At 33.5% G+C, this 12217-nt stretch overlaps 4 protein-coding genes across 4 annotated transcripts; 3 read left to right on the top strand and 1 right to left on the bottom strand.

Annotated features, from left to right (window-relative positions):
• Positions 1-1008: 1008 nt before the first annotated feature.
• Positions 1009-2157, top strand: LOC122721299. The gene is made up of 3 exons (XM_043948494.1): positions 1009-1458; positions 1549-1582; positions 1682-2157. The coding sequence occupies exons 1-3, from the start codon at positions 1009-1011 to the stop codon at positions 2155-2157; spliced, it is 960 nt and encodes a 319-aa protein (XP_043804429.1).
• Positions 2158-3411: 1254 nt separating this feature from the next.
• On the top strand, positions 3412-4596 carry LOC110628839 (serine/threonine-protein phosphatase 7 long form homolog). The gene is made up of 3 exons (XM_043949143.1): positions 3412-4002; positions 4092-4179; positions 4266-4596. The coding sequence occupies exons 1-3, from the start codon at positions 3461-3463 to the stop codon at positions 4446-4448; spliced, it is 813 nt and encodes a 270-aa protein (XP_043805078.1). The 5' UTR covers positions 3412-3460; the 3' UTR covers positions 4449-4596.
• A 1810-nt stretch (positions 4597-6406) lies between these two features.
• On the bottom strand, positions 6407-6913 carry LOC110627610 (E3 ubiquitin-protein ligase MPSR1; the record flags this gene model as incomplete). The annotated part of the gene is made up of 1 exon (XM_021773960.2): positions 6407-6913. A coding segment is annotated over exon 1 (489 nt), but the record flags the coding sequence as incomplete, so codon positions are not given.
• A 3088-nt stretch (positions 6914-10001) lies between these two features.
• On the top strand, positions 10002-10478 carry LOC110627611. The gene has a single exon (XM_021773961.1). It carries the CDS (start codon positions 10002-10004, stop codon positions 10476-10478), a length of 477 nt encoding a protein of 158 aa, XP_021629653.1.
• The last annotated feature ends 1739 nt before the right edge of the window (positions 10479-12217 follow it).

Below are 12217 nucleotides of genomic sequence, written 5' to 3' on the forward strand. Positions count from 1 at the left end.
GCCATGAAATTGTCAACGCATGAAGATATGATAATAAGGATTATTTTTAGACAACCGATGTTGGATAATGGTATCATTAAATATGGATTAGCACAACTAAGTGATGACGAAGATGTGGACATGATGTTTGACTACATATTGACAATCAGGCCAGTAGATTCAATTGTATTATATGTAGATATTTTATCTCGTCATCATAGAACAGAAGATGGAGGCGTTGGGCCTTCAACTAGTTGTCCAATCGTTATGGAGGGTGAAGGTGAAGACAATCTCCGGGATGATAATTGTCCGGTTGTGGGGATAGAAACGTGTCATGAATTACAACACAATGCACAGGATGTTGGCCAGGGTGAAAATGATGATGATACTGATTTTCTTGATGATTTAGATACAGATGGAGATGATCCTTGGATTGACGAGGAAGATGACATTCCAGGTGTTCAGTTTAATGATGGAGATGATCATGATATAAATTCTTCAATGTGTTTTAATAGTGGATATGAAAATCCTATTAGACCATTGATATTTCCACCTCCGTATTCTGAAATCGACTCCGATGTAATGAGAGTTGATCCTTATGCAAAAGATCCATCGAATCTGTTCTGGGATAAGTCGAAAGAATTTTCCGTAGGAATGATATTCAGATCTCGAGAGGCTGTCATCGCTGCTGCTAAAGAGTATCATATGCTGCGACATCACCAATTTTGTTATGATGAAACTAAGAGTAGGACTTATTCAATCAAGTGTAAGGACAAATTATCTGGTTGTCAATGGCACCTTCGTGCATCCCGTAAAGAAAATGCTGATGTTTGGAAGATAACAAGATATAACGGTCCGCATACATGTAGAAACGCAGGTATTAGTAAAAATCATGGTCACCTTGATTCTAGATTTATTTGTGCATTTATCTTACCCATGATCGAACAACAGCCAGATATGAAAGTTGGCACTCTTCAGGCTGAGATCAAAGATAAGGTTGGATATGAACCGTCCTATAAAAAAACATAGATGGGAAAACAATTTGCAATTGAAAAGATTTTTGGTGGATGGGAGGAATCATATGAGAGATTGCGTAAGTTCATGCATGCTATTGTGAATTACAATCCCGATACAGTTGTCGCAATTGAAGATGATCCACACTGGATTGAAGGTCGTTTAGATGGGAACGTTAGAGTGTTTGATAGAATGTTTTGGGCATTTCAACAATCAATTGAAGGATTCAAGTTTTGTAGGCCAGTCATCTTTGTTGATGGAACTTTTTTATATGGGAAATATAGTGGTTGTATTCTTTGTGCAACTGGGCTTGATGAAAATAATATGATTTTTCCATTAGCATTTGCATTAGTTGAAAAAGAGGATAGTGACAATTGGGGATGGTTCATGGATTGTCTTCGATTATATGTTACCGACAGAGAAGAATTATGTGTTATATCCGACAGACACATTGGGATTAAAAAGGCAATGCAAAAGGATTGGTGGCAGCCCCCATAAGCCAATCATCGATATTGCATTCGACATATATTAAGCAATTACAATACAAAATTTAAGAATACCGATATTAAGGAAGCTTTGCGCACAGCAGGTCAGTGATTCAATTTAAATATAAACAATTCATTCGTTTATGTGTCCTTAATTATTGCTCAATATATATACATTAAGTACTTGTATTTTTACCTTTCAGCTAATCAAAATCAGAAGCGAAAATTTTATGATGCCATGAATAAGATAAGGGAAGTCAGTCCTGAAATATTTGAGTGGGCCCTTAAAATACCTTTAGAAACATGGACACGGTCACATGATGGAGGAAAAAGGTATGGATCCATGACAACAAATACAATTGAATCTGTCAATGGGATGTTGAAGGGGTTTCGCGCATTACCTGTCACAGCTATGGTTGAAAAAATATTCTACCAATGTGCTAACTACTTTGACATACGTCGCACGACGTATTTGAATCAAATGCAAATGGGGCACACTTTTACGCATGCATGTGCAGAAGTAATTAGAAAGAACGAGATGAAAGTAGCAAGACATCGGGTGACACGATTTAGTAACGAAACTTTAGTTTTTGAAGTTCGTACCAGTGGCACCGGGAATAAGCAAGTTGTTAAACTAATAGAAGGTACATGCACTTGTGGTAAGTTTCAAGAGATGTGAATCCCATGTTCACACGCCATAGCAGCTTGTCTGTCGAAATCCATGGATTATGATCAATATGTTGATACATACTACACATTGGAACGTACTTTAAAATGTTATGGCAGTATGTTCAATCCATTGGGTCATTCTGATTACTGGCCAGAACCAAACGGTAAACCTCTAATTCCTGATATGCAAAGAATTAGAAAAAAGGGTTGACCAAGAAGTAGCAGAATTCAAAACGAGATGGACTGGAGGGCATCAAAGGTTTCTTCAACTTCTAAAAACCATTGTACTATATGTGGAAAGTCTAGTCATAATAAACAAACATGTATCGTCAGACATTGTTGAACTGATTTATATGACTGTAATTTGATAATTTCTCTATATTGGATGGATAATAAAGCACTGCTAATTAAAATACATATTATTTTTAAGGGTGTTGATGATAATGATTTTGTAAAATATTTGCAATGTGTTTTGACATCTTAGTTGTTAGTGATTAAAATATATAACATAAGCATAGTACAATTTAGAAAATGCACCAGAGTACCAATCCGATGTGCCACTATTGGATGATAATTATAACAATTGAAAAAAATAGTAGAATGGTTTGTAAAATGTTAAAGTGGAAAAAGATATTTAGTATCTTTCTTTTGTTAAGTAAGAAAAAATTATTGATCATAATATATTTATTGTATATAACATTGTAATACATAGCACATACAGTCCGCATATTAAAATTATAACACATCTAATTGTAAATAACATAACAATACAATTAGTTGCCACCACAAGTTTTGAAATGTGACAGTAGATAATAGTTACTCTTCATCAGACATCTCTTCATCATATGCATAATTTGGATTATTCATTATATTTCTTATCTCAGCTTCTATGAGCTCATAATTTGAATTATTCATTGCATGTGACTTCTCTGATAAAATTGCATGTTACTCGTACTTATGTTATTAATGAAAATTATCATCAATTTATGACATATTTATTCACATTTTATTTGACAGATATGACGGGCAGATAAAATTATCGTGATTACACGAGTCCTGGCCCTCTTGACCATTCTTTATTGACACAACAGCAGTCTCATAGATCACAGTCGATTTGGAATGATGAGATTGAAAATGAGCCACTACTTTGTAGGCAATCAGCGAGTGTTTTGAAGCAGGATTTTCACCCCCGTATTGAAGCTTATCTCAGAATTGCTGGATTCTATGGTGCTGTCAGATTAGGCTACTTTTCATTGGATCATCATTTAATTACATCACTGGTTGAGAGATGGCGTCCTGAAACACACACATTTATGATGCCAGTGGGAGAGTGTACAATTACTCTCCAGGACATCGGTGTTATTTCCGGCCTACCTATTGATGGAGATGCTGTTGTAGGTAATTCTATTATCAATTGGATGATGTACTGTCAAGATACTTTAGGACTCGTACCTCCCGCTAATATTATGCGGGGTAGCTCGTTGCCATTAAGTTGGTTAGTCGAAAATTTTAATGAGCTACCAGATGATGCTGATGAAGAAGTGGTCCAGAGATATGCCCGTGCTTACATTCTGCGGATCATTGGTGGTTCCTTATTTACTGATAGGAATCCTAGTAGGGTGAACCTAATGTTTCTGCCTCTAATTGCTAATTTACATAGAGCAAGCATGTATAGTTGGGGTTCAGCTTGTCTTGCCTGGTTATATCGAGAACTTTGTCGGGCCATTGATCCGAGCGTGTCTCAATTAGGTGGAGCTCTACACATCCTGCAGATATGGGCATGGGAACGATTTATTTCAATATCACCATCTATAAATATACGAGACCCACATAATGATGCTCCATTGGGAAGTCGGTTAGTATGTTATGCTTATTATGACATTATTATGATTTGCATGTTACGCATTTATATTAAATTCTTGTATTTTTTAATAATATTTTCAGGTGGAGTAATGCACGACGTATCACTCAAGTCGTAACACATGTCTTGCTAGAAATACGTTATAAATTTGACAGAATGGGTGACCCAGAGGTATAATACGAATTATGGAATGTACCTCGATTACTATGATATTTCTAACAAATTTCTAATAAATATATATATTTTTTTCATTTCAGATGGTATGGGAGCCATATTCCGATGAACTCCTTGCATCATTGCCATTATATTGCACGCAAGGACGTGACATTTGGAGAGCAGTGGTTCCCTTGATATGCTTCCACGTGGTAGAATGGCATCAACCTGATAGAGTGTTGCGCCAATTCGGGATGCAACAATCAATACCACATCCACCACGCTAGCCAGCTGATCTTCATAACACATCTCTATTATCATCCGACAGTAATTGGATTACAATTCATGCACATTGGATTGCCATTTGGGAAGATAGATGGCAAAGGTTGGTTGAAGCAGCACCATTACATGGGCCACTACATTATCATTCCGAGTACCTCGAATGGTATAGATGAGTTTCTCGTCGATGGATATCGCATCGTGGTGCAGCTATTGGCACTGTGGTAATATTTAATTATTCATTACATTTACATATGTTTATTTTTTTTAAACATATCAATGTTTAATTTTTGTTTTGCCAACAGGAGGATGGTATCGAGAATATACATTTAATTAATCGACAGTTTCCTAATCCGGGCACAGATCTTATTGAAAGACAAACAACAACAATGTTCTATGCCATGGAAGAAGAGAAACGAATAACAGAGATACCTCCACCACAGCCAGCACCTCGGGCGCAACCTATGCCAGATGACCCTGAAGAGCCTATTGACCCGCTGAGGAGGCCTAGGCGTAGACGTAGCTCTCGCCAACAGGCTGATCCTGATGTACATACTACTGTCCCGGCAAATGTCATCATTCCGGCACCCGTTTCATTCCACACTCATCGATCATTTGGTGAGATTGGACAGTTTTTAGCAGGACCTAGTGTTCCACAAGAAGGTGGATCACAATATACTACGCGGACACATGGTAGTTATATTCCACCACCTCATATAACCCCAACATAGTGGTCCTTCCAGCAGGTTGGTATTCAAGATAATCCATTTTAGATGCAGACCTCGATAGGTAGTACCTTTGATGCTTTTGCACGACATAATAGCTCCATTAATGCATTTTCGGCTAGACATTCTGTGGATATTCCTTCAACTAGCCTAGGCACACAACCATTCTCTAGCAATTTTGTACAGTACACATCGGGCCAGCAGTACTCCACTTTTGCATCTGATGATATCTATTTACTATCGCATTATACTGCAACACGAGATCCGAGCTCGGTAGCTCCTTATCTTAATATTAATCCTGCTGCTGCTGAAGGTGAGGGTACAAGTGGTGACCGTCGGCCTTATAGAACTCGACGTCCACATGAACAAAGGGGACGTCCATGTGGCACGGGAGGACATTTGGGACATGATTAGCATTATTTTTTTTATTTTATCATTTGTAATTATATTATTTTATTTTTATTACATTCTATAATTTTAATTATTTATATGTTTTTTTTTAAATTTTTATGATTCTTAAATTTTTTTTTATTTATTTATAAATATAATTCTAATAAAAATAATAAATTCTATAAATAAATATAAAATATATGATATTATATTTAAATAAATATAATTATAATGTTATAAATATTTAATTTTAATTATTAAAATAAATTTTTATATGATCATTATTATATTAAATTTTAATTATATTAAATAATTAATATTAATATAATTTTTATAATTATCTATAAATTTTATATATAAATAAATATAATTAATATAATATATTTAATATAAACTCACCATTACCGCACTTTAAAAGTGCGGTAATACGTAAAGTGAGAAATTGATATTATACAAAAGTGCGGTAATACGTAAATTAAAAATTAATTTAATTATTGAAAATTACAAAAATTTTTAATTATTACAAAATTTAATATTTTACCGCACTTTTAATTTGCGGTAGAATTTTAATTATTAAAAATAAATTTAAATAAAATTTTACCGCACTTCACAAGTGCGGTAGAGTTTTTTTTATTTAAAAAAAATTATAATTTACGTTCAACGCATCTCTACCGCATTTTACAACTTTATTTTTTTTTAAATTTTATTTTGCAAAAAGCCCTTAATTCCTCACTTCTCCTATTACTGTTGAAAGAAAAACCGACCCAAATTTCTCTTTCAAATCTTCTCCTCTCTCTCCGTTCTTCTTCTTCTTCTTCTTCTTCTTCTTCTTCTTCTTCTTCTTCTTCTTCTTCTTCTTCTTCTTCTTCCTCCCTCTGTTTGCCTAAATCCACCTCATCAACATGCATCGTATACCTGCAAACAGGGCACGACCCATGAATCTCCAACCACTTATTTATACAATGAGCATGAAACCTATGGTTACAGGGCATCTCCTTGGCCAACCCACCAAGCTCCCACTCCTCTAAACAGATCACACACTCACAATCACGATCACCAATTTCTGAAATCTCTACACTAGGCAAGGCCTCTATGGATGCCTTTGAGGCAGGAGGTTGACCATTCTTGGTAGCTAACTCTCTAAGAAGAGAACCCAAGTCCCCAGCTCCTTCAATCATCACCATCCCTTGAGTGAAAGGGTTAATAAGGATTATTCTTTCTTGATCTGGGTTGGTGCCGGTAACGCCCAAGATGAGGGGCAAAAACAAAGAAAGATCTCTACGCCTCAACATCCTCTCAAAAGCGGAAGATACTTCAGCAAGTTGAGACTGAGAGGCCATTTTACAAGTCTTGCAAAGGGAGAGAGCTGAGGAAGATAAAAGGAAAAAAAAATTATTTAAAAAAAATTTATTTTTTGTATAACTGGGGCAGAGACTCGTATAAACCCTCCTACCGCACTTTATAAGTGCGGTAGATTTTTATAAAAAAATTTATTAAAAATTCTACTGCACTTTTTAAGTGCGGTAAAATTGTTTTTTTAAAAAAAAAATTTATTTTTTTTATTACCTGGTGACGGGGCAGAGACGAGACCCATCTCTGCCCTTTTTGTTAGGTGCAGAAATTCCTGCACCTGGCAATCTTACTGCACTTTACAAGTGCGGTAAATTTTTATAAAAAAAATTATTAAAAATTCTACCGCACTTCAAAAGTGCAGTAGAATTTTTTTTATTTAAAAAAATTTTATTTTTAAATTCATCACTCTCTACCGCATTTTATAAGTGCGGTAGGCTCTACCGCACTTATAAAATGCGGTAGAGGACCGATTCACCCTGGTCCGGAAAATATTTTCTCGCGAACCAGGGTTTAAGAAATATTTTTTTTTAACTTTATTTTGCAAAAAGCCCTGGATAATACCTGTTGCGCAATACTAGATAAATTGTTAGTCCAATAACTGGAGTTACTGGTTATTGCAGGTGTGTGGAACCATGATCAAAAGGATTTGACTAAACATAAGCAGCATTTGCTTGAGGCTTGCTAGAAGAACCAAACTTCTTATGCATGTACTCCTTGAACCACTCAGGATAGCCAAGAATCTTAAAGCAAGTATCTCGCAGTATCTATCTTCTTTTCTAACAAACTCTCTTATCTTAAAATCATTGATACTTTTGTTGCTTTCAATATCTTTGGAATTTTCCTTCCTAAATCCCTGTCCCCTGGCCAACATTACAGAGCTGAGTCATCAAAATCAGTATTTATCACATTGACTTCTCTTTGCTTTTCTACCCTGAGTACCATAGAGTAAACTTTGTTCATAATAGGTAAGGGATCTAGGGTTAATATCTGATTTATAGTGTGATCATAGGACTCATTCAATTCCATAAGGAATTATAAAACCTCATCATCATTCTCCCTATCCATAAACAGCTTGAACGCTCTACATTCACAAACAGGTAAAGGCCTTAATACTGCAACCTCATTCCAAAGTTTTTCCATCTCAGTAAAATACATTGTTACTAATATCATACCTTGTGCAAAAGAACTAATCTCCCTTTTTAACTGAACAATAAAGGACCACTACTCTCCCCAGAGTGTTCTGCAAATTCTTCCCATAGTTCCTTTGCTGAATTAACATGCAAGAATGCCCCTACAAGATCTTTAGAAATAGAATGCAAAATCCATGATTAAACCATACTATCAACTTTTAGCTATTTCTCATGTTCAAAAGATCCTATTACAGGTACTTGTACTGAACCATTTATAAAGCCAAGTTTACCTTTGGCTAGCAAAGCGAGAGTCATCGAACGACTCCAAGTGAGATAATTAACTCCATTCAAGGGCACAGAAACCAGAAACACACCTGGATTATTAAACTTTTGCAAAACAAATGGATCTGGAGCGTTCTTTATCTGATTCCTCACTTCTTGAACATCTCTTCTACGTATATGATCTCTTTCTTCAGCAGTAACGACAGCTGCATCAATTCTTTCCTCCATGGTTGGGGTTTCAAGAAAAACAAACCGCCTCAAATCAGGATCTTAGCTCTAATAATGTGCAAAACGAGTGAGAGAAAAGAGGATTTTCTCATTGAATGAAATGCACAAGGAAGCTCTGTTATATATACAGGTCTCAGCTAACAAATTAACGTTCCCGCCTAAATGGAGAAAACAAAAACAGAAACAGAAAATACAAGTTAAACGGGGCGCATCGATACTTAACCCAAGACACACCGTTTTATACTCCTTCTGCCTTTGTTCCAAGAATGGAACCAGGAGTCTGCTCTCTCAACCAAAAATAAGCTTGCAATCCCCTATCCTCTGTTCAAAGTACTAAACACACTTCCCAAATAAGATATCTTGACAAACACTTTGGAAAGTGGACTCTGCTCTCGTAAATTCTTGTACATGATATTTATCAGCAGACTGCATTCATTCAAAAAAAATTCAAATATTGCATGAAAGTGTGTATTTATACGTGCTGCTACATGTTCCTCTCATCTTTCTCTCATTGTTGGGTTCAAATAAAGAAATCAGCTGAACATGATTTGCAGCTATATTGGGGGATCATGCTTCACTTTTGGCAAACCACAGAAACGGATTGTCATCACCACCATTATGATTGCATTATTAATTGATAACAATGCATACTATACAGCACTCGTGGACTGTGTCTAATTGAAATCAAGGCTGTCAAGATTCTAATTTCTCCTGTATACCAGGCATCCCAGCTAGAGCTGTTATATGCTGTTCTTGTTTCTCTGCTCATCATGCTCATGGATGTGAATATTTTATCAGGCTTTTGCACATGCAAACAAAGCAGCACCTGTGTGTGACTATATTTTAATCATTTATCACAAATTTCTATGATCAAATTGCTTAATTACAACACAACATTAATGAGGCATTGATGGGGCTCTCACAAAATTCAGAACATGACAACTAATGTAGATCAAGAAGACGAAATCCTTCATCCTTCTATTGCACTTCTATAAATAGGAGGGCTAAACTGAAACAACACCAAGACATCCTGTACATTCACATTCTTGGTAGACTATCTTCTGCAAAAGGAAAAAAGATGGCTGCTTATCATATCCGTTCAATCAGTTTACCTTCCAGATCTCATCCTCTGATTGTTAATATTGAGGAGCAGTTGTGCAAATTGAAGGCATCTCAGTCCTCATCAATGAGCTGCAAATTGACTGGCCTCAAGAATTTGTTCAAGTGCATCGATGATTTGCTTCAAATGCCAGTGGCTCAACAGACTATCTCTCGAGAAAGGCAAAACCAGTATGTAGAGAACACATTGAGTAGATCTATGGAGCTGTTGGATTTGTGTGATTCCACAAGAGATCTTTTTTCACAGATGAAGGAATGAGTGCAAGAACTTGAATTATCTCTCCGCAGAAGAAAAGGCAAAGACTCTAGCATCACATCTGAAGTTGAGGCTTACATGGTATCTAGAAAGAGGTTGAGCAAAGTTACATGCAAATATCTGAGAAATTTGAAGAGAAAGGAGAAGAACTGCACAACAGCAGTCTTGGACATAAACTCCAACGTAACAGATATGATTAACACATTAAAAAGAGTCCAAGAAATTAGTCTTGTGGAGTTCAAGTCAGTCTTATCTTTCATTTCTCAGCCAAAGGCAAAATCAAAGTCCTCTGGCTGGCATATCATCTCAAAAGCATTGCAATCCAAGCGCGTATCATGTGAAGTGGAAATTGAAGTAAATGAACTAGAGAAGATTGATGCTGAATTGCTCATCCTGAAGTCAAGCAAAGACGTGAGTATTTCACAACTTCAAAGCCTTCTCAAAGGATTGGAGACTCTAGGGTCAAGCATTAAAGAAGCTGAGGAGGAGCTAGAATGCATATATAGGCAATTGGTGAAAACTAGAGTATCCCTTCTCAACATCCTCAACCATTAGTGGAGTTGCTTCCCCAAACGGTACACAATTTTGTATCATGTAAATTCAATTCCCAATTGTAGATATATATACACAAAGAAAATCAAATCAAAGGTTTACATCCTCAGATTCAGAACATCTCCCTGTTTGCTCTCTTTCTCCTCTTAAATATCTTTTCTTAAAATTTTATATTATAGTCAACAGCAAAAGTAGCTCAAAGGACATAGCACTTTTAACAGGATATTGACAAACACGGTTTATATCCGTAGCCAATAGAATCAAAATGTTTTCTGCTGCTTGGATATGGTTAACCTGAGATAGAAAAGGAATAAATTGCAGTATGAATAATTTTGGTTTAGTGGAAAATGCTATTCTGTGTAATAATTTTCAAAATTATCATCAGACTTTATAAGTTAAATAATCTGAAAAATGAACTTGGTAAATTAAGTATTTGAAATGATTTCTGTTATATTTTCGAGGAATTAAAAAAGGTGTTTATGTTCACGCATGAATTATTATTATTATTATTATTATTATTATTATTATTATTATTATTATTATTATATGGGTCTAAAATGGATTATAGAGACATTGACCTGTTAAGTTCATACACTTAATATGACATATCTATTTGTGTATTTATAATAGGTGTCATACTTAATATATTTTATTTTTATTTTTAAGTTATATTTTTATATTTAATAATATTATTAATACATTATTAAGAAATTGATAAGTGTCAACTAGTGATATAATTAATTTTATATATTTATGATATGTGGCGGGAATATATTTATAATTTTTATTTTTATTTTTATATAAATAAAAATTAATGTATATGTAATAAATATAATTTATTATGTTTTTAACTATTATTAATGTATGATTTTTTAATTTTTTATTATTTTTTAATATAATAAATACAATATTTATTATATTTATTGTTACTGTTATATGACTTTTTGATGTTGTATTACTTTTTAATATATTATATTATTAATATTGTAATAAAAATGTTATTATATTTTTATTATTAAAAAAATTTATTATATATTTTATCTTAATAATAAATAGAATGCTAAAAATACATTTATAAAAATTAAGTAAATATCATAAAAGGATGTTTGAACAATTAAAAAAGTATTTTTACAGTATAGCAATAATTTTATAATAAAAGACTATAAAAAATTTTTACCATCTCACAGTATTATTATTTATTTGTTTGATAATTTTATAAAATTATAATTAATATAATTTAATTACAAATGCTCTAGTAAATAATTATATAGAATAAATATATACAATCGATTAAAATTATTATAAAAAATATTAACGGTAAAAATATAAAATAATTAAATATTGATAATAAAATATTATCAAATTAAAATTTCATTCAATTCAAATAACTATAAAAAATTAATAAAAATAAATAATTAAAATATAATAAAAAATAAAATTATAATTCTAATACTTTAAATAAAGTGTTACCAATATTAAATAACTAAATTATTACAATTTATTATATGAATGATTGTAATAATTCTAATCTCTTTCACTTTCTATAAAAATATAACTTTCGTTATCCATTACATATAAAATCTATTGATATAATCTTTATTTCATGTATTTCTTCACACAGTCTTCTCTTTTATTTTTAAAGAATTGATGTTTTTAAACTTTTATTTTTTACTATTTTCTTGGTCATATATTTTTCTATACACAGCTCTCTCTTGTATTTTTTTAAAGAGTTATGTTTTTAA

This window comes from Manihot esculenta, chromosome 12 (assembly GCF_001659605.2).
Source record: "Manihot esculenta cultivar AM560-2 chromosome 12, M.esculenta_v8, whole genome shotgun sequence".
NCBI lineage: Eukaryota > Viridiplantae > Streptophyta > Magnoliopsida > Malpighiales > Euphorbiaceae > Manihot > Manihot esculenta.